General features: G+C 41.5%; 1 protein-coding gene across 1 annotated transcript; it reads right to left on the reverse strand.

Moving 5' to 3' along the window:
- Positions 1 to 933: 933 nt before the first annotated feature.
- LOC138600646 (nuclear factor 7, brain-like) lies at positions 934 to 11,782 on the reverse strand. Its single transcript, XM_069672112.1, has 8 exons — positions 11,722 to 11,782; positions 9,930 to 10,420; positions 8,881 to 9,072; positions 8,675 to 8,770; positions 6,510 to 6,743; positions 5,472 to 5,619; positions 3,997 to 4,023; positions 934 to 2,266 (listed from the first exon to the last, which is right to left on the reverse strand). Exons 1-8 carry the CDS (start codon positions 11,726 to 11,728, stop codon positions 1,728 to 1,730), a joined length of 1,734 nt encoding a protein of 577 aa, XP_069528213.1. The 5' UTR covers positions 11,729 to 11,782; the 3' UTR covers positions 934 to 1,727.
- Positions 11,783 to 22,039: the final 10,257 nt, after the last annotated feature.

Raw genomic sequence — 22,039 nt, forward strand, 5'->3', positions numbered from 1 at the left:
TACAATGCTAGAGGAAACGCCACTTTGGCAAAGCTTGTTATGCCACAGATGAGACACAAATTAATGGAATAAATTAAACGTTTAGAAAACATTTTACTGACGTGTCTAAGTTGGACATTTAAGTATCAAATAGACTGATTTGTTGATTCATTTAGTTGGTGTTTGACTGACCCAAAAGTTAGCCAACCACATTGACAAAAAAGAGTGGATTATCTTATTGTTGGTTAGCGTAGCTTAGTATAAAGGAAATTTTCTTTTCTATACATTTTGTAGGCCTATTCATTAAACAAAAAAACCTTACATTTTAATTAGCAAGCTTTTGGCAGATTTAAGCTAGTTGTTTTCTCCCTACTTACAGATGTTTTGCTAGGCTAAGCTAACTGGTTGCTAGCTTTAGCTTGATAATAGTAATGCAGACATGAGTGGTATCAATCTAGCCAAGAGAGTGACTCAGGTCATTTACTAAAATGAACTTTTATTAATCTTTAAATTGACAGGGATGTTAGCAAACCCTGATTATTTAAATATCCTGCATACATGAAGTAGTATTATTTTAAGTTGTGGTAAATGTAACGTATTTTTTCTCCTCCAACACCTGAGGGAAATTTCAGTCTCTTGGCTTCAAAATACTCCATTGTGCCTACAAGCTAGCTCACCTGTTTCCTGCCGATTGATGCCAGGCAGCTAGCTCGCTAACATTTGGCGCAAAACAACTTCCTGCTTTAGCTTGAAACAAGATTGATGAGATGAGCCCAAAAGTGTGTTTTGTTTTGTCACTTTCACATACACAGTCCTTTGATCCGTTGTCAGTATAGAAAATATGATAACACCTCCCCAGAACCTGCTCAGGTAGCAAGTCCCTTCAAAGAGGAACCAGCTGGAAGAAAAAAATAAAGCAACAATTCTTCATTTCTTTATGATTTATTGTCTTTATTGTCATTTATCAGAAAAAAGGTACAAAAGCAAACTTTTCTATGTAAAAATACAGGGTATAGTTAAATGGTTCACAAATAATTCTGCACCCATATTAAAATAAAGCCCATTGCAAACAATGTCATAGTCTTACAGTATGTACAAAAATGTCTCATTTGGTCCCACAGGCAAGCCTAAAGCTCTAGACTGTAAATGTACATCTCTTCGATTGCATTGTGTTAACCTGTAAAGTATCCAAAGCCTCATTAAAACTAAGACCTTCACTATGGAAAGTGCCGGAAGTACAACATGACTTAAACTTTCTCATTAACATGATAAACTTAACCACAGGTAAAATTTGGCCTTCTTTGATATATTTTATCTTGTCTATTTTATTTACATAAATACATTTAGATACATGTACAAAATATATATAAAGTAAAAATGGCTACTGTTAAATTTGTGTATTTATTTCTCTGCAAAATGTGGTCAGTCAAAACTAAGTACCTTCAATGTTAGATTTTGGTTTCCATACATTTATTGATTTAAAAGTCACTTCATATATCTGTATTGGACCTAATACAACTTGAGAAAACAATCTGCTCACATCCTGAGAAATTTTGTAATGGGTAAATTTCTTTAAATTGAGTTGTGTTAAAGTGCTTTGCAAACATTTAAACTGTTTATAAGTTGGCTGACTGTGATCAAAATTTAAAAAAAAGTATCTGCACTTTGCGCCAAACTTTTATTGTCATAAAAATGTTATAAAAGTTTAACCTACACTGACTGACTCACTGTCACACTCATTGTCACACTCAGGTGTGTTTAACGGGGGTTATAGCGAGAGGAGAATTGTTCTTCCCATCCTGGACGAGGCATGGGCTGAAGATGGGATACAGACCCTCGTTAAAGGTGTGGGTGAAGGTGTAGAGATGCAGACGTGCCTTCGCATCATAGAACGAAATCTGGCCTCCTTCATAATCCAGGAAGATTCCCACTTTCCCGGGTTGGGACGGCAGCTGTAGCGGCAGGCGGGACGATTCCAAAGCCTTCACCTCCCCGTTCTTCAGCCACAGGCACCAGTAACCCCCCTCAGGATTTAGCTTGATCTCGCCTTTACGGCGGGCTGAACCACTGGCCACGCCGAGCGTCCAGGCCGTCTTGCGCGCCACGTCCACCTCCCAGTAGTGTCGCCCAGAGCCGAGACCTTCTCTTCCCAGGACGAAGAGGGCTGGGCTGAAGCGCTTTGGACCCTCGGAGTGGGAGGTCTTACGCTCTTCATACCTCACCTGGCGACCATCATCGGACACAGCCAGGTTCCTCTGGGCCGTGGCAGGGTCCAGAATCACCTCACCTGGACAGAAAGGAACAGAATATGAGGCTTGATTGTCTATTAATTCACATCTGCTTGAAAAAGTTGGCATCAACAAAGGAGCTTTGAGTAACCTTTGATGAGGATGAGGACCTAATCAGGGTGACAAATATTGGCAATGCAAAAAGTACTTAATACTTAAATTTAGGAGTCCCAAAAGTCCACAAGGAGGTTATTTTCTTAATCAAGTCTTTATCTAAGCATTTATTATGTTATCTCTATCCTGGTATGATGGGTAGTTCAAAGACCCTTGAATTATGAGCCTGATAACAACCTTTACAGGACAGTTTGGGTGTACCAACTTGATTGACACCTATTCTGTTGAAGTGTTTGGTGACCCCCGCTTCATCCTAGCATAGCTTAGCTTGCAAATCTCCAACTTGACAGTCACAATAACTTACACACCGATCAGCCATAACATTATGACCACCTGCCTAATACTGTGTAGGTCCTGACCCAGCCCTGACCCGTTGAGGCATGGACTCCACTCGACCTCTGAAGGTGTGCTGAGGTATCTGGCACCAAGACGGTAGCAGCAGATCCTTTAAGTCCTGTAAGTTGCGAGGTAGGGCCTCTATGGTTGGACTTGCTTGTTCAGCACATCCCACAGATGCTCGATTGGATTGAGATCTGGGGAATTTGTAGGTCAAGTCAACACCTTGAACTCATCGTGTTCCTCAAACCATTCCTGAACCATGTTTGCAGTGTGGCAGGGCGCTTTATCCTGCTGGAAGAGGCCACCGTCAATAGGGAATACCGTATTTTAAACTTACTCCAAAAGGCAACTGGACTTGGTTGAAGTTCTTGAAGAACTCAGTTCTTCTTCAAGAGTTCTTCAAGAACTTCAACCAAGTCCAGTTGCCTTCTGGATTAAGCTTAGAATTACCATGACCTGGTTGACTGAGAACCTTCACAGGCATGAAGGGGTGTGCGTGGTCTGCAACAATGTTTAGGTTGGTGGTACATGTCAAAGACAACATCCACATGTTGGCTTGGACCACACGGGCCAGCCTTCGCTCCCCACGCGCATCAGTGAGCCTTGGTCGCCCATGACCCCGTCGCTTGTTCAGCAGTTTTCCCTCCTTGGTCGGCTTTTGGTAGGAACTGAACACTGCAGACCGGGAACACCCCACAAGAGCTGCAGTTTTGGAGATGCTCTGACCCAGTAGTCATAACAATAAGGCCCTTGTCAAAGTCGCTCATATCCTTGCGCTTGGCCATTTTTCCTGCTTCCTACTCAAGGATTTCGAGGAAAAAATGACCCACTGACAGGTGTCATTGTAACAAGATAATCCATGTTATTTACCTGTCAGTGGTCATCATGTTATGGCTGATTGGTGTATGTGGCTGTGCAGGGCATTGTATCAACAATCATTTGTTATATTTTATAGATTCGTCACATATTTTTGGCGTGAAATCAATGAAAAATTAATTTCTTTGGAGAAGGACAAAGTAGCATACATTGAAAACACTTAAGAAGCAAATAAAAGTTTAGCGCTTCATTGTGACAGTGAACTTTACACTCTTCAACTGGCTGCATTCCCATTGATGTAGTCTGTTTCTGCTGTGGAGAAGTGGTGCCATCTTCTGGACAATTTATAGCTGAACTTCATATTGAGTTTCTGTTTCGCTTCCTGCTTTCTTGTTATATCTCTTGAAACAGGAGTCATGACCTCCTGCTGCAAACAAAAACAACAAAGAGTCGTACTCACTTGAATAGTTCTGTACCTTCCGGAGCTCTGTGAAAGAGAGAAAAGAGCAAAAGACAGAGAGAAAGAGAGGGAGAGAGAGAGAAGTCAGCGAGTCATTCAGCTGAACAGTCAAAGTCAAAGCAGATGGCACGTGTGGGCGGTAAACAAGACGATCTCCAGACATGTGCTGCTGTCACTCCATCGATTCTGAGTGCACGGACTGCGGCATCAACACCTTCTCCATCTGTCCCACCATCTTGTATGTGTGAACGTGTGAGAGTGGTGCAATGATGAGTCACTTTTCTATTTCAAAGTGCTCGTACAGTGACCTACATATCACTGTTTGGGGAAGCGTGGTTGGTAAAAGACAAGGGAGGATTGATTTTACTGTAACTTGACACAGAAACATTGATTGTAAACCAAAAGCTGTTCAGATAAAGGCCGTGTCCAAAGTCATTTACTGACTGTATTTGGAGTTCTGTGCAGGGGACTATATAGAGAACTCAACTGCAACAGTTTCTAACACTTCTTGTTTCTTTCTTCTTGCTTCAATTTTTAGGTAATTGCTCTGTTTTTTTTTCTCCCATTTAAATAAGGGGGAATGTACAGGGAGCAGGTTGTTATATCCACAATAACAACCTACTCACTGTACATTATCCTGCTTATTACATGTATATTTACTTAAAACATCAATAATCAATTTGGCGCAAAATATACATTTGGAAATTATTTTATTCATTTAAAAATGATTATATTTCCGTTTAAAAATAGTCCGTTACACTCACAGTGAGAGTTGCGTCCATAGCAACGGTTAACTCTGTAGCCTTCTTAAAATGAGCTAAGCTAGCTGTTATTACTCACATTAAATGGAAACATTTCCACTGATGGTGAAGTAAGGCACCCGATTGAGGTTTTCTGTCTCCTCACTGTCAGAGTCTGTTCACTTTTTGTGTTCCATTCACCATCTTTAAACAACGCCGTATCCCGTACTGTGTTCTGTTTAATGTTTACTTCATGTGCCATCTTCGGTTTTGTAGATCTCTCTGTCGTAGCTTCAGTTTTTGCATCATTTAAACTTTAAGGCTTTGCCTCCGCTTTGTCTCTTTTTTCTTTTTTCCCCTGTAAACAGACTGACGTCAAATTTACCGGACTTCTTTCGGCGGATTGATATGATTACAGTTAGTCCTCCGGATTGTGTGATTAGAGCCACATCCCTAGCAACGGTTTGTTCTTCATAGCAACAGTCTGTTATCGAGAAATAACAGTACACGGAATGCCATGATTAACCAATCAGAATCAAGTATTCAACACAGCCGTGTAATAAAACTACATAGCACAATGTTTCTGACAGAGAACTCTCTATGCAGTCGACTTTATTATGAATAAAGAGTGATTTAAGACATGGTTTAGTTAACCTCTTTTTTTGTTTGTTTTTTTTCCAGTCTAAATGTTTTATTATACCAGAGTTAGAAATTTGCTTCGCTAGCCGCCCTCACCTTTCCCATACAGCCTCTTGAGCTCGTCGTGAAACTTGTCGATGAGGCTGCTGACAGAGGTGCGGATGGTTCCCAGGTAGAGGTCGGTGTTGATGCTGACGGCCGACCAATCAGCGGGCTCGGGCGAGGGTGACAGTGCTGTTATGTTCTACAGAAAATTGAAGAGGGAGGTTATGCGAGGTAAGATGAAATAGAAATATAATGACGCCTCAGGGGATAGTGTGTGTTTGGAGTCCTGTCTTTTTGCCAGTTATGTCAATGCATGTCAGCTATATGCAAATACACATTCAATGAAAGACATTGTCCAGAAAAGCACATTTCCAGCAGAAGAGTGAACACATTTGTCTGCTTACTCTCACTGTGTTTGCATGCATGTGCCCTCAGTTCCCCTCAGACTATGTGGAAAAACTTCAAAGACCTCTTTCATGAGAGCAAATCAACATTTTATCTACATAAACAGTCCAGGATGAATACACGAGGGGGGAACTTCGGTAACAGCTGGCTCTGTTCATGAACGCTTTGATGTCACAAATCTAGCAACTATATCTGGAGTAACCGAGGACGTCCGTGGACTTATTATGAATCATTATCCTGACAGAAAAGAAAGATATTTTCAAAATTACATGTGCTCCAAGCCTGGTAGGTAACACTATTAATAACATACTTTTAAGGTAGATATTTCTATGTAACAGCAGCTTACACTGCGATAGCTAATTAGCTCTCTTGCTGTGTCCTAAATGCATATCAAGTGTGTCTTGTGTTTGTAGGCTACACGCTGTAAATATGGCTAATTAAGTACCACTTCAAATGCCAGCATGCATTTTTAAAATCCAGTTTGTGTGTGCTCTTATTTTGAAATATAGCATTGGTTGTAATGCAAAAAATGGGATGGGTCATGGAAAAATGAAGTAAAAAGAGAAATTTTTGAAGCATCATGTCATTTCCTGTTGTTACAAAATCATTTCTGACAAAAACAAGCAAACCAGGGGCTTGATTTCCAACATGGCTGCCACAGAGCACATTATCTCACTCTCCTACCTGCAGGAAGATGACTTTGTCCTTGGTCTGTGCGAAGGCCTCAAGCTCGTTGCTCCTCCTCCTCAGCTGGCTGAGCTCGTTCTCCAGACCTCGGGCTAACTCCTGAGCGTGGCGCTCGGCCTCCCGTTGCCTTGTGGCGATCAGCTCCACCAGCTCCGCCTGACTCTGCTCCACCAGGCGCTGCAGCTCCGCGTACACCTGCCAGCTCTCCTCCAACTCCTTCTGAGCACTGGCCTGCAAAAGGATGAAGTCACAGTGACGTCATCAGCGTTTTGTGAACTATGTTGACGACACGCGCAGGCTGAGAAGCTCAAACTTCAAGCTGTTTAGCAAGTTTAGTTTTGCTAATCGTATAAACAGGAATTATGACAAACTGATGTCATTTCACCGCTTCTTGGTCAATGAGAAATGAAAATCAACGTATATTGAAAACAGAGCCACATATATTGAAGGTTAAACAACATATTTGGTCCCTTGTTAGTTAACAACATCAAAGTCACGACAGCTAACTCTGAGCATTCAACCAGTGTCTAGCTAGCACTACCATTAGCTAGCTAATTTTGCAATTAGCTTTGAATTTATGCTTTTCCTATTGTTACATGTAACAATTTCAAACAGTAATGTTAGCTAGAAGGAGTTGAATGCTAATGTTAGCTGTTGTCTGACAGTACACCTAGCTAATGACTGTTTTATCCTGAAAATGTCCCCATGTCCCCGCGCCTTTTCTCTTTCTTGTTGCCATGAAATGATTGAAGTCTGATTCACATTGTTTATGTTATCTGCAAACTTGGAACCAGGAATAAGACATACCTACTTGAGAGTGACGTCAGAGGAAAATGTTGGTTGGTGCATTGTGGGAAATGTAGGCTGTATTGTTTTGAGTAATCTCTGGTCTGAAAACAAAGATGTTTAAGCCTTGACTGCTTCATTTTTTACCCTTTCTAACGAATCAAGATCCCAGGACATTTATGTTTTACACTTTTAAATCTGATTGAAGAAGAATTTTAAAATTTTTAACCTGGGGTGAAAACTGTTTAATTATTTTTTAGTCTGTTTTAATTTTATATTATCTACTATATTATTTTACTCTTCCTGAATCCCATTGTTGCCTAATATTTAAACTCTTGTTTCTCATTATGAAGCATTTATATGTCATGCATGTAGATTACTTTGATTCCCTTATTATTTCTTTAATTAAGTGCTGTCTACGGTGTTCTCTCTAAACTGCCGGTTACTTAAAGGGTAAGGCCTAAAATAAGAAAGTGCAACAAATTTAACCCATGAAATGCTGCTGTCTCAGTAATCACAGCTTTTTTATCTTTTGTTTCCTGCGTGGTTAAAGAGTCTGCCTGCTGCTTGTGCAACAGGACTAACAGGTTCAGTTTTACCCCAGACAGATGAGGTTTTTACTCTGTTAGTGTCATTAATATGAGGTTTGTTTTGTTCAGTCTTGTCTGTGATATCTCCAAAAGTCAACGTCTTTTTCTGCAGTCTTGTGTTTGTACAGTACACACACACGGACATCCTGATATTCAATCCTCTGGAAACCGAATCCTTGTTGTATTTAGAAAAGCAGATAAAAATGTCACCCGGCAGGAAGCAAAGAGCGTCACTGAACCTGGCTAATGTGAAAGAGACATCTCAAGTTTCCTAAGGATGAGGATGGATTATTCAACCATTCAAAACCTCATTTACATTTCAGTCATTTTTACAAACCTATCATTAATGTGTTCAAGCCTTCATGTTTTCATCTTATCCTTGGGTTTATTTTACAGTGACGAGGCCGTGTGTAACAACAGGGTGTGTGAAACTTAAGGTAAATATTTGAACACTGGTCGCACCGGTCGGACGGCCTCAGACGTGCTTTTGTGTCTGGATATGTAAGAGAAGAGCGCACCACATTAGCATGCCGCCTTCTCAGATGCAGAGGTGTGAGAAAGTCGTCGAGCAAATGTGTTGCAGGTTTTCAAGCAAAGAAAACTAGTGTATGTAATCCCATCTGCAGCTGTCAAAGCGCCGTTGAGCATACAGGCTCAAAATCTATACTTTTATCAACCACATGGGGATTTGGATTTGCAGCTGAAAACAGACACCAAGTCTTTCAAACATAACGTGTTTTGGCCCCCGCCTTCTTTTGACGCTCCACACACCTGCAGCAGACTCACCTTGATCACCTTTATGGACTGTTTGATCTCCTCCAGTTTCTTCGCTCTCTCCTTGATCAAGTGTTTGACCTCTGACCTCTTCTTTCCCAGATTAGTCTGCAAGAAGAAAAGCATTTTGGCTCCGTATTAATGCTACATCAAAACCCATTCACAAACAGTATAAACCAGCCAAATGTCAATTGCACGTCTTCAGGTTGCACTCTCACCATCTTCTTCTTCCACTCGTGGTCGGTGGGGACGATGTCGTGGGACTTGTGCGAGGCCTCGGCGCAGGCCGTGCAGATGCAGGTGTGGTCGGTGCGGCAGTACACCTCCAGGAGACGCTCGTGTTTCCTGCAGATCTTGTCCTCCAGGTGGAACGTGGGTTCGATCAGACGGTGCGAGATCAGAGACTTCGCCTGGGAATTAGAGGGTGAGTTTAGGGATAATAAACTCAGGAATACGGTTCTGCAAGTGTATTCAGTGAATCTGCACACTGATGCATTGGAGCTGGCTGTGTTAACCGCAGAGCTCTGAGGCTTTTAGCTGCAGAAGTGTTGCATATTCAGAACATCTTTCACAGACAGATGAAGGAGAAAAATCTATATAAGAGTCAGAGATGATCAGAGTATCCTAAAGAAACAAATCCTGATATTTGAACCATAAAAAGCTGATGCCCACAAAAGCATTTCAATCCCAATCAGTTGAGTTTTTTAATGTTATGAGTCAAGATTTTTAAAAGTAGCTTTAGAGGGAAATATCTGTGACATCAAAGACTTTACATTTAGGGTAATTGTGCACCCCTAATACGCATCTTTGATTTCAGTATTTCAAGTATGTTAAAGTGATAATCTCTTAGATTTTCATTTAAACAAATGTCTGTTAAGTCTCTATCTATCGCTGAATGAGGTAACACAATGGTGATTGAGCTTATGGCCCACTGATGAAAGCCTTTGCAGACTGGGTGTCTGTAGCGACTTTCACAGACAAAAACACAAGCGGCGCCCAGTTAGTGACGCGTTTTCCATCACCCAGCAGTGGTTGGTCTGCCAGAGAGGGTAGGCGGAGCTAAGCGGCTGCTTTTCCGCTCTCTGCAAGTGTTGCGAGTAAACAGTAATCTACTATGGCTGAACAAACAAAGAAAAGATCGATGACTACAGATACAACTTCAAAAATAGGTGAAAATCCAAAGAAAAAGAAACAAATTGGACGTTCAGATGAAGCAAACAGTCTGAAAAGGAAAGCGACCGTCAGCAGGAAAATGAAGTAGCCTGACCTTTTTGTGATGTCGGAGGTGAGCCTCGCAGAAGGACCCCGGACAGTTCACGCAGGACTTCAGCGCCTTTAACTTCCTCCCGATGCAGGCGTCACAGGGGACCTCCCCCGCCTGCGCAAACTCCCCTGTGTTGATCCCCGTGGAGCCTCCGGAGCCTGAATTAGAGCTCAGATTCAGTGTGGATCCCCGTGAGGCAGCCACCGCTCCCACGGCTCCCCCTGCTCCCTCTGCTCCTCCAGCAGTCATCAGCCCCTGGAACTGGGAGGAGATTTCCGCCAGGACCCTGTTGACGCTCATCTCGGGCTTCTTGGTGTAGCTCTTCTTGCACATGGGGCACAGGAACTTCTTGCTGTGGTTCCAGTAGCCCTGCAGGCAGGCCTTGCAGAAGCTGTGGCCACAGGGGGTGGAGATGGGCTCCACGAACACCTCCAGGCAGATGGAGCAACTGAACTGCTCCTCGGAGAGGACGCGGCCTCCTGGAGAGCTGATGCCTGGAAGAAAGAGACCAGCGTAGCTAGAGACGTACATTTTTATAGGTACCTCTTTTATAGTTTTATCTAGAAGACTGCTGGACTTGCTCTGCCTCTGACACCCATCAAAGAGGGTCGTTCACAACCGAAAGTCATCAGTTAGTTTCTAATAAAAGGTGTGAATTACTTTGAAACTACCTGAGAAGAGATTTCAGTACACATTCGTTGCAGGTTTAGAAGAACATGACGTGTTTACGTATGTTTTCTGCGCACAACCTGACAGCGAGTCGGACTGTTTGTGTTGATTTTGGAAGGAAAACATTTGAGCCGAACCAAAACGGTGTCATGGTGTCACTGAAAAATCCACACGCCCTTTGACACACCCGTATCAGACACTTAAATGACACATATTTGATACTTCAAAGTGCGCTTAGTGGCGACAGCGTTGTACAAGAAAGACTGACACACAATAAGTGGCGTCTCTGCTACCCTCAGTTTTGACTGCAGGGTCAAAGGTCAGAGTGTGCACAGCTATAATCTGAGGCACTAAATCGGGTCATAAAAAGTAACAGAGGAGATACAAGCTTTGACTTGAGTCTAAAATCTACTTGTGCTTTGATTCAGTTCAAAATAAAAGATTGTCTTAAATTAGGCCAAAAATGAAAAACACATGAAGGAGTGATTTCAACGTTACAAAGAGATTTGTTAAATAAGAGAAGCTACAACTTTTTAACTCTTAAATTGTTGTCATATGCAGCACAAGAGAATAAAAAGATCTTTCCACACAAACAGGAAGTGTGTTAAAGAGCATGTGAGGAATGTAGTAACTCTGGACCTGCTGCCTCAGAGCACCTGCTTCAGGTTTAAAAGAAAACACAGCGCACACTGTCCTGAATGCAACTGTTGGTATTTGGTAATTAAAGGCTTCAGTCGCTTGTTATTGGTTTGACACAAATAGACTAGATCTTATTAAACCATTAGTTGACCAACGAAGCATTGGGCTCATTAGTTATTCGTACATGTAACAGGCACTGAAACTAAATAAGAAGACGTTAAAACATATATGTCAGAGGTGCTTCACTTCAGGACAACAAATCAGCAAAAATAACGAGTACTTTTCCAAATTTTGAAAAAATATTTTTTTGCTGTCTTAACAAACGTGTTTTAAATAATACAAGAGGTTTTCACACATTAAAAACTAAAATTTTAAAGCTTCTATTTTCCTTATTTTTAGCCGTACGTCACAGAGACTGTACTTAATAGATTCACACAACTTAAAATGTGTTAAAACCAAAGAAGACTGTTCGAAAAGTAGAACTTACTCTGCATGTTTTCCTCTGAAGTGGAGCTGTGCGGTGCAGTCCTTCACTTTGTGTACTTTGCTTTGAATCACGCACTAACAGGTGCTGTAGCCGACTACTTCCTGAAACTTGAAGTGGCCCCGCCCACTCTCTGTGCGACACACCCAGACCTCTGCACAGGCCCTGCTTTTGTTTCCCCGCTCTGATTTCTCTGCAGTGCTGAAGACCAGCTGTGTTTACTCTGATGTCAGTGGGACACGTAAACTATTAACTGAATGCTGGAGAGATAAAACAACAGTAAAAGGTGACCTAAAAACTTTTACAGTTGTTCTCCATATTTTATGACAGGTGTTATGGGAACTTGAACTCTCACTTTCTTCTCACTCTGACAAGTGTCACACTTACATCATACTTTAAATTTTAAAGTTCACTAGTGACACTGGTGAGTGGCACCTTGACAATACTAACTAGTAAGGCTTAAAATGTTTACAAGTACACCAGTAAGCAGAGATGTGGACTTGAAACTTGGTGACTTTGAATTGAGTCAACTTGAGTCACTGTTTGGATGACTTGTGAGTTGACTTGTCAAAAAATAAATGACTTGAGACTCGACTTGACTTGAGGCATGATGACTCGGATGACTTGTGTGTTCATAAGTTTGAATATTAGCTGTTAAATATAAAATGATAAAATTCAATGTTGTCAAGTTTCTGTCTAACTATCAAGTATGTATGCAGCGCTAACTGGGAATCATGATTGGACGACTGGCTGTCATTAAAAACTCCTCGCTATGGCAACACGTAACATCAAAGCCCCCAAAGAGAAGCCTCATCAGTCGTACTCGTTACTCCTCAATACAGTCTCAGAGCAGACCATCATCATGGCTGCGTCTGTGCCAAGATAATACAGATACAATTCACTGTCAGACTTTTTGAACAGGTTATTTAAATTGGCCAATAATATCATCATTAGACGAGCTAATAACACCTTGTCTTTTCTCTTTATAAAGACCGGATACTACAGGTAAGAGTGCTGATCTTGGGTGGAAAAAAAGACTTGACTTGGGACTTGACTTGCCTTAACTAAGGACTTGAGTTGACTTGAAATAACCTGTGACTTGACTTGATTTCCCAAGAAAAATGACTCGAGACTTGTAGTCACAACACTGCTATTAAGAGCCAAAATGTCCACTAGTAACACTAGTTAGGGCCCGTTTGACCTTACTAGTAATCTAATGAGGTTCAAAATGAGTCACTAGTTAAGTAGTAGGGGTAAAAATGTCCAGTAGATACACTAGTGAGGGTATTTTTGACCTTACAAGCTAACTAATGAGGCTTAAAATGTGTACTGGTTAACAAGTAAGAACAAAAATGTCCACTAGTAACACTAGTTAGGGTCTGTTTGACTAAAACTAGTGAGGTTCGAAATGAGTCACTAGTCAACTAGTAAGAGCCAAAATATCCATTAGTTACACTAGTGAGGGCGTTTTTGACCGTTTTAGTTATCTAGTCATGCTGAAAATATTTACTAGTTAACTAGTAATGGCCAAATGTCCACTAGTAATACTAGTTAGGGTATGTTTGAGTCACTAGTGGATATTTTTTACCTCATAAGGTAACAAGTAAGACTAAAAATATCCACTAACAATGGTGAGGGCGTTTTTGACCCTTGTTATCTAGTCATGCTGAAAATATTTACTAGTTAACTAGCTATGGCCAAAATGCCAACTGGTCATACTGGTTGGGGTCTTTTTGACCTTACTAGTTAACACTAGGGTCCAAGAGGAAGTTGATTCTGAAGATAAAATAAATAAAAACATCCAATTTAACATGAAATATGAGAAAACTACAAACACTTTCATGAGGGAAGACAGACTATAGTTACCACTGTGTTAATTCATGACTTTACTGTGGCGATAAAATTACAATTAAATGAATAAAAATAGCTCAACTTCATCAGACAAAAGCAGAAAAAGGAAGTTTGTACATCACACACAATCCTTGTCACATCTGGGCAAACAATGAAATTATTTTCATGAATTTAAGTCTGCACAAACTCACTCTATAAAGTTCTATTTCCCTTCTAATTGTACTTTTTCCGACTGTTAATACTGGAGAAAGCAGCAATGAATGTGCTGCAATGCTTCACTTCCACCACCAGTGGGCGGCGTTAGGCTGGACCTGAAGCAGGAGCAGCTTCTGCCAACAGGCTCTTTACATTCATGTTGCCGTATACCGTTGCTGACGGTGTCTTCTATAGAAACGTATGAACGCAGCAACGATACAGAGTGAAAATAATCTATTTCTGCTCTACAACTCTGAATAATGACTCTGAAAGTTGAAACCAAACACGCTCTTAAAGGATTGATCCCTTTGCACTGCAGCATATTGACAGCACTGGTCTGTTCCGACTACATGTGCAGGTCTCTGAGACGTTATTGATCCTTTTCACTTCCTGCAAATGTCACTCCATCCCCGTGTATTAGTTGCATACTATTGATTATCTCATGTCTTCATTCCCCCTTTGTTTCGATTGAGCAGCTGTCATGTTAGTCTCATTTCTCCAGCTTCAGTTTCCCTTCTTTTAAATGACTATAAACTTGCTTTAACTTATTACTGTGACAAGAATTGCTGTTAATGAATGCACTTTTTTGGGCTTGATTGCAGTTGTATGCTCGCCCCACAGCCAACCCACTGCAGAGATTGTGTCGCATGATGTTATGGAGCTACAATTTCTTGGAGTGGGGGATTCTGCTTTCTCTCCCTGTCGCAGTGTCAGTCAAGGTAAATGTATTCCTCCTCCCCCCTTTCCTCCCCCCTCTCTCTTCCTCTCCATCTCTGGCAGCTTCGGCAATCCCTGCGCTTCCTTCTGCTCGTCTTCTTCTTTCTCTTTTTTGTCCATAACTAAATCCAAAGATTCTCTTTCAGGTTTATAAATAGAAAATATTCTCCTCCTTTGCCGTCTCTCTTTTTTCTGTTATTGCTTACTGGTTTTTCCTCTCCCTCCCTGCAACACGAGCCTCTGCTGGAAGCTACGCTGCGCTCTGTTTTCCCTTTCTCTTCCACACACCTCTTGCTCCTAACACTCATCTCTTGTACACGTTTAATTAAAAGAACTATGAGAGAAGCCTGACTGAAAATGTAGCTTTAGGTTACCCACTCCGCTTTTCCCTCTCTTGCATCTTTCCCCTCTCACTCGGGAAAATACAGTTCTCTCCTCACATCTCAGCGTGTTGCCTCCTACAGCTCACCCTCCTCTGTGTCATCTTCCGCCTTCCTCCTGATGCTCTTTGGTTTCTCAGAGAGGGTATCAGTGCTCTCACCTCCTTCAGCGGATACGGTAACGCTAGTGAGTCAGTGCGGATAGTGTCACAATCTCTGTGTTACTGATAACCTGACTGTGCCCCCGCAACCTGAACACAAACACCGCAGCAGAAATGATGCCTCCTGGATCTGGTCATTCCTCAATGGGATAATCATGCTGCAGCAGGAGAGTTGCAGATAATGTGTGGGAATGCTGAAAGCTGAAATGAAATTGCAAAACACAGCTGAAAAAAAAGTATAGTGATATGAAATAAAGTGCTTGAAAACTGTTGAAATGTGCCTGCTGAACAACCAGGAAGCTGAAATGCTACTAGCTACAAACATGCATGTTGTAAAGAGTTTAATAAGTACAGAAGGTAGATGTGCATAAAAGGTTAAAAGATTTTACAACAGGGGCGTGTCCAGACGTGTTCCTGGGGTGGCCCAACTGTAGCACTGACGTATGCCAAGGTGGCATGAACTCCACTCTCTTTAGTATGCTGAAGAAACGCGTTCATCCGTGACCCACATTAAAGTCAGTTTTACTTGATCCTGTGAGGGCCGGAGCTTTTTGTTTTTATGAACTCCACATGTTTCGCCAGATGTTTGACTCAAACCGGGGTCTGCATGCAATCCTTTGAGCTAACTCCCACAGGGTTCATTCAGAGTTTTGAAATTGTTATGGTTTTGTTGTCAGATTACTTGGAAAACTGTAACCACATCACATGGAAAACTGTAACCAGATTATGTGGAAAACTGTAACCAGATTACTTTAAAAACTGTAACCAGATTACTTTAAAAACTGTAACCAGATTCCTTGGAAAACTGTAACCACATCACATGGAAAACTGTAACCACATCACGTGGAAAACTGACCAGATTACTTGGAAAACTGTAACTACATCACATGGAAAACTGACCAGATTACTTGGAAAAACTGTAACCACATCACGTGGAAAACTGTAACCACATCACGTGGAAAACTGACCAGATTACTTGGAAAACTGTAACCACATCACGTGGAAAACTGGAACCAGATTACTTGGAAAATCATAACCAAATTCCACACTAAGGCAGACTACCAATTTACAACTCACAGATGCACAGGGGGAACAAAGTACACAAACAAAGGCCCCAGCCAGTTTCAAACCCTGAACCTTCTGTCAACCAGGTAACCGTGCTAACCACTACACCACCCTGCTCCTCCACAGCTTTTACATGTTTTAGTTTTTCTGTCCTCCATGACATAAAGAGAGCCCAACCCAACCGGGGAAATGTAACCAGGACCGGGGCACAAAGTCCCTGTTTACACCTGGTCTTAACATGTGTTCTGCGTGACCACAACTGGACAGCTCCGTACGGTTTGAGGACATATTGAAATCTGGTCGCTCAGACGACATTCACACAGACAGTCTCTACACAAATCATGTTTCATCATTGAGAAATCTAAAAGAGTGTACTAGACAAACATATTATACACATGGTTAGCATTGTGAAAGTCTTGTTAGGTTTAAAAAAGGTCTTCGGTTGGGTTATGATAAGTGTTATTTAAGTAAGAAGAGGGGCACTGCGATTCCCACAGCCACACAATAAAAAGTTGAAAGCTTACACACTCCAACTGCACATGCTCAGTTTGTTTGGTTAAAATGTGTTTATTAGCAACATTAATGAACCACTGTTTTCTTTATTAACTACATACAACAAGTTGACATAATGTTTGTTGGTTTAATAAAGTTTCTCATTGTTTCAGAGTTACCTGGCTGCTGGGCTCTGCTTCCTGGTTTGGCAAAAGATGGTGGTGAGGGCGGAGCCTGGCTTTATTGAGAAGGCCGGGCACAGGACTTTACCAAGTGCTCTGACAATATGGGGGGGTTTAAGGTTTCTTTGTGTTCGTCTTTGCTTCTTGGTTTGCCCAGCAGTATAAATATCCCCCTCACTTTGCCTTCTGTAAGGTCTGCTAGTTCAGATGCTGCTTGGTCCACGACAGGTGCGCAAATTAACTCAGGTACGTTAAAATAAGTATACCCTGACTTTTGGCTTACACACAGGACACAAACCCCGGTCTCCTGGATTATTCGACTTCTTCTTCTTAACCTGTCTTAGTTACCACAACCATAAGAGGGCGCCGTACTAAACTTCTTGAACATGTGAGTGGGGTCAGGCCTGTTCTTTGATGCTCTTTATCTGCTGTTTATGATGTCAGCAAAACAACATGTAAACACAACGAAATAGCACATCGTTGCCTCTTTACACATCCAACCAATATAAAGGAAAGTTAGCATTTATTGGGAGTTGTGTCTCTGAATGTTAGTGCAGTATTCACTTACATTTAGCTGCATTTCTCTGTCGACAAACTCCTAAGGTTATCTCTCCTGTTGCTGCTAACTAGCTGCTAACTTGTTCGCTAGCTAGTTGCTAACTTTGTCTGGCCCTGGGCAGGTAGCGTACAATATGTTTATTGGAACTTTTTTTTTGCATTGTCTTATTAACTGTCAAGATATTGGGTTGTAGGGCCCTAATGTACATCCTAGTTAGTAGCTATCATCTAGGTGATGTGGAAAAATCCTTGTACTTACAGTTAGGTAGCAACACTGAGTGGCTGATGTAATCATATGGGGAGCAAAGACTAATGTCGAGTTTTGGCGTCATTCCAACGTCGGGGTTTTGGAGTCTAATCAACGTGACTTTTTGATGTCTAACAAATGTCAGGTTATGACATCTAACCAACGACGGGTTTTGACGTCTAACCAACATCAGGAATGGCGTCTGTTCGACGTCACGTTTTGACGTCTAACCAACGTCAGGTTTTGACGTCTAACCAAACAGCAAGGAAGAAAATATGTCGAGGTAAATGGGTGTTTGTGTAGTCGTGCTCTGTCACACGTTGCTGTAACTGGCGGGTTCAAGTCACACCTGGACTCTGCTTTGTGTGTCATGTGGTGACGAAGGCCTGTTTGTCTTTTATGCCCGTCGGAATATGAACAGAAAATGTACAAATGTACAACAAGCAGCACACTACAGAAGGACAGCTTATTTTAGCACAGATGCTAGCTAGCATGTCTAGAGAATGCTCAACATTTTAGCACTTAGAAAGTAAATCAACCCACTCATAACTCATCATATTTCTATAAGTCATAGTGCACATGAGATCATACTGTATTAATGCAGACATTAGTACAACATATATCTATGGCGTGTATTACTCCTGAAAGAGAGGGGGCACTTCAGCCAAAAAATCCTCTGTAGCCATCAAAAACTGCTGTAGTCCATACTGTGGTTTTCAAATGTGTTTTCTTCTTCTCTTTTCTTTTCTTTTAGGCGACAGTGTCAACTGAGGGCTGATGTTAAATGTACCGGACTACTTTCTGCAGATGGATATGATGAGGCGGGGTCATGAAATCAGATTGGATCAAAGCTGCGTCCCTATAATCAGGTCAGCATTTCTAATAACACTGTGAGGCTACATATTCATCCCACTCGGGATATTCTCTTTGGACTTTTTGGGGAGTGAGATCAAGGGCTCAGGGGTCGATACTGTGCGTCTTGCTCAAGGGCACTAAAGCAGAAGCGGTGCTCGTGCCTTTAACTTGAACCGTGTTATAACTTCACTGACCCTGCAGCAGCCGGATGCTTATGTAAGAGTATTGATTTTTCTGTTGTGGCACATCTGATTTGTTACTCAGTGACATAATATGTACATTACAGCTGCACCAATACTATTACACTGATACAAGTGCGGCATTAACACAGCCTGTATGAGTTAATTAATAGGTTCAATAGGTACAATTGGCTGACAAACATTTCAAACCTGAAATTAGATGTTTTTTTTGTATCCAAAATTGTGTGTGAAAATTTTTTTTAAATGCAAGTTAAAGTTGTAATGATAACCAGGTACCTTCCAAACTTGGCTAATGATATTACCATTAGGCTCTCTTCTACAGTTTAGCGCTAGTTAGCACCCTACACAACACGCAAATCATCACTGTGAGCATGTTAGCATTTAGCTCAATGTCCATTGGATAGCCTCAGACAGCTGCACGCATGGCATTAGACTATTAAAAGTTTCACTTAATTAAGTATAAAAGTAATTGAATGTTATATGTTTGTGTTTGATGTCGACCCATCGTCATTTTTAAGAGAGATTGGGAATGGCAGATCGGAGGAGTCTAAGCGATATAATGCGAACAAACAACAGTGAGTCATTTGCAAGCATCTTAAATTTCTCACCTTTTTTTTTTAAATTCTCAACACTGCCTCTTTAAATGTTGAAATGCATCATCCCTTGTGCATGAGAGGATTTTCCCTGCAATGAAAGACATCCATACAGTACACAGCAGCAGCAGCAGCAGAGTCTGCCTTGTAAGGGCTGTTGCGTCAGGCAGGATGGAGGAATGCATGCAGCTGTGTGAAAGGGAAACAAAAACCACAATTTCTACACTGCTTCGGAAAGCTTTTTATATTTAGCCATAGAATCACCGAAAATCTGTCTTTCTTCCCCCTCATTCAAAAAAAGAAGAAGTGTGACCATGTGTTCTCTGTATCTTAACCTCACAGGCCAGTGCAGCTGAGGAAAAGCTACTGTGCTTCAGCGCTTCATTCAAATGCGACACACAATTTGTGCACTGCTCTGTTCTCTCAGCTCCTGCCTGTTGCTGTATGTTGTGTGTGTGTGCAATCCCTGAATGTACTAAGTGAATCTCCTCCATCCTCCATTGAATTCTTTCACTGTAATGTCTGTATCACACCCGTATCAGGTAATACCTTTAATGCATCACAAGGTTTTTGCAGTCAGGCCAGCGGAGGATTTTCTTAAAACCATATTCTGCTTACACAGCCGAGCGCAGCGCTGCCGTTGACAGCCACTTGTATTTCCTCTCCCTTTAGAAGTGATGTGATCTAATCTGATACCATCCCATCTGATGTCGTTGCTCCTCATCTCGAGCGGTTTGAAATATCGTCGGCATACGTCTTAATAAAGACGCTGAAAGACGGAGAAGACAAAAGGCACACAATGTGGTCTTATCGTGTGATCACAAGAGACATTTTGGGGCTAAAGATCATGTGGTTCAGTAAACATATGAAATCCAGTCTCTAAATTATGGACTCCAAAAACAAGACCTTTAAACAATGATTCATTTCAGCTGCAGGATTTTCCTCATGAATACAAGATCAAACTGTTTCTATTAATCTCTCTCTGAGTAACAGATCCAAACATAAATGAATGACTTTGAAACGTGGCTTTTGTGGCCCCTTAAACAAAGCATGATGACCTTTGACCTCCTACAGTATTTCGCTAACTATATGTATTGATCAAAAGTGCTCAGTGCTAACGTCTTTCACCATAGTCGAGTTTCTCTTTGCTTTGTGATCGATATTATCAACCCCTGGGTTTAGAACGTCGCTTCCCTTTATTGATCTTCTAACTGGGAAATTGACAAAAAGGGAAATTGATCCTCAGGAATGAAAATTGAGCCCCCCCCCCAAAAAAAGTCCCAACAAGAGAGGGAACATTTCAATGAATAATTGATGTGACACCACCACAGAGAAAATGACCCAACTTTGAATATTGAAGATCCCTGCTCAATAAATACAATCAATAGATAAAATTGCATTGATTGTAACATCTACATGTTTTCACATTAGCACCTGACAACATGTTGGTTAAGTTAAAACAGCCACAAAGGTGTGGAGTCATGCAAAAGGTTAAAATCCCAAACTACTAAGTATAATATGTTTTAATGTCAGGACAGTGTGAAGGGAGTGGCTTTGTTGCAAGATGCTTTTATTTTCTACAAGTAAAATACACAACATTTTAAAACCAGTAGACCTATGTTCTATTTTTTTGAGTTGTTACTGAGATGTAAGGTTTTGACGTCAACCCAACGTCCAACTAACGTCAGGTTCCAACTATCGTCAGGTTTTGCTGTCCAACTAACATCAGGTTTTGACGTCACCCCGACGTCAGGTCTTGGCGCCTAACCAACGTCAGGTTGTAACGTCCAACTAACGTCATGTTTTGACGTCCAACCAACGTCAGATTATGACTTCAACCCAACATCAGGTTTTGACATCTAACCAACGTCAGGCTTTGACGTCAACCCAACGGCAGGTTTTGACGTCCAACTAATGTAAGGTCTGGGCACCTAACCAATGTCAGGTTTTGATGTCAACCCAACATCAGGTTTTGACGTCAACCCAAAGTCAGGTTTTGACGTACAACTTATCCCAGGTCTTGGTGCCTAACCAACGTCAGGTTTTGACGTCAACCCAACGTCCAACATCAGGTTCCAACCAACACCAGGCTTTGATGTCAACCCAATGTCAGGTTTTAACGTCCAACTAACGTCATGTTTTGACGTCCAACCAACGTCAGGTTATGACTTCAACCAAACGTCAGGTTTTTACATCTAATCAACGTCAGGTTATGACGTCAACCCAATGTCAGGTTTTTACCTCAACTCAATATCCAACCAACTTAGGTTCCAGCCAACGTCAGGCTTTGAGGTCAACACAACTTCAGATTTCAAAGTAAACCCAATGTCAGGTTTTGACGTCTAACCAACTTCACTATATAACTCTACAAACTGCTTTTGGTCATTTTTTATGACCATTACAGATTTTTTTCATTTATTTTATTTAACTTTGAAAATGTAATATTCATCTTGTATAATTTGTAAATGCACATTCATTCATGCGTGTCAAGGGGATATGCAAAGCGTCCTATTTACCCTGTGTATAATTGAGTGCTCTAAATTCCTCAATTCCGGCGCAGTAATGAAGAAGTCATGCTCTGTAGAGTCATCCACCAGCCTGTTTGAACTGGAACAGCACCCAGAGGGAAGCAGAATGAAACCAGCTCCTGCGGGGGGCCTCACAGCAATACTAGCATCCCCTGAAGGGTCCGGGTCAGGAGGATGTTCTTCAAGCTAGTGAAATTGATTTGAGAGCTGTGCATACATTGATTTATAACACAGAAGAGGAACATGTGTCATTATGTTGGTCTGAATGGGGAATAAAAAGAAGAAGAGTCCATTATA

The sequence above is a fragment of the Semicossyphus pulcher genome, unplaced genomic scaffold (assembly GCF_022749685.1).
Source record: "Semicossyphus pulcher isolate SPU_LCO1_2020_fin unplaced genomic scaffold, fSemPul1.0.p SCAF_21, whole genome shotgun sequence".
NCBI classification, from domain to species: domain Eukaryota; kingdom Metazoa; phylum Chordata; class Actinopteri; order Labriformes; family Labridae; genus Semicossyphus; species Semicossyphus pulcher.